Source organism: Fulmarus glacialis, unplaced genomic scaffold (assembly GCF_000690835.1).
Source record: "Fulmarus glacialis isolate BGI_N327 unplaced genomic scaffold, ASM69083v1 scaffold10902, whole genome shotgun sequence".
NCBI classification, from domain to species: Eukaryota; Metazoa; Chordata; class Aves; order Procellariiformes; family Procellariidae; genus Fulmarus; species Fulmarus glacialis.
In genome coordinates this window covers 1-288 of record NW_009197171.1, presented here as the reverse complement: position 1 = coordinate 288, position 288 = coordinate 1, and the positions used below count along the sequence as shown (strand labels likewise).

The following is a 288-nucleotide window of genomic DNA, read 5'->3' as shown; positions in this document are numbered from 1 at the left end:
CCCGCCGGCCGCCCGGCACCCCCTGCCTTACTTGTAAGGGTTGATGTTGCAGATGGTGACGGCGGGGAAGGGCAGCTTCTGGAACTGGACGGTGACGGAGACCGAGGCGCTGTAGTAGTTCATGAGGAGCTCCGCGCACTTAGGATCCAGATGAACCTGCGCAGGCGGCCCCGGGACACCACGATGCGCCGGCAGCCGTGCGTGTTGGTGTTCAGGCAGTACCACCTCATCAGCTCGCTCAGCGTCGGCGCCTGCGGGCCCCTCACCGGCAGCGTCCTCTTGATGCGG

The 288-nt window shown here is 66.3% G+C and overlaps 1 protein-coding gene across 1 annotated transcript in view; it reads right to left on the bottom strand.

Annotated features, from left to right (window-relative positions):
• The window catches only part of SCNN1G (sodium channel, non-voltage-gated 1, gamma subunit), a gene marked incomplete at its 5' end in the record, with an annotated part of 10,379 nt that extends 10,095 nt beyond the window's left edge, over positions 1-284 (bottom strand). The window contains 2 exon segments of the mRNA XM_009572446.1: positions 32-143; positions 146-284. Coding sequence (XP_009570741.1) covers positions 32-143; positions 146-284 — 251 coding nt within the window.
• Positions 285-288: the final 4 nt, after the last annotated feature.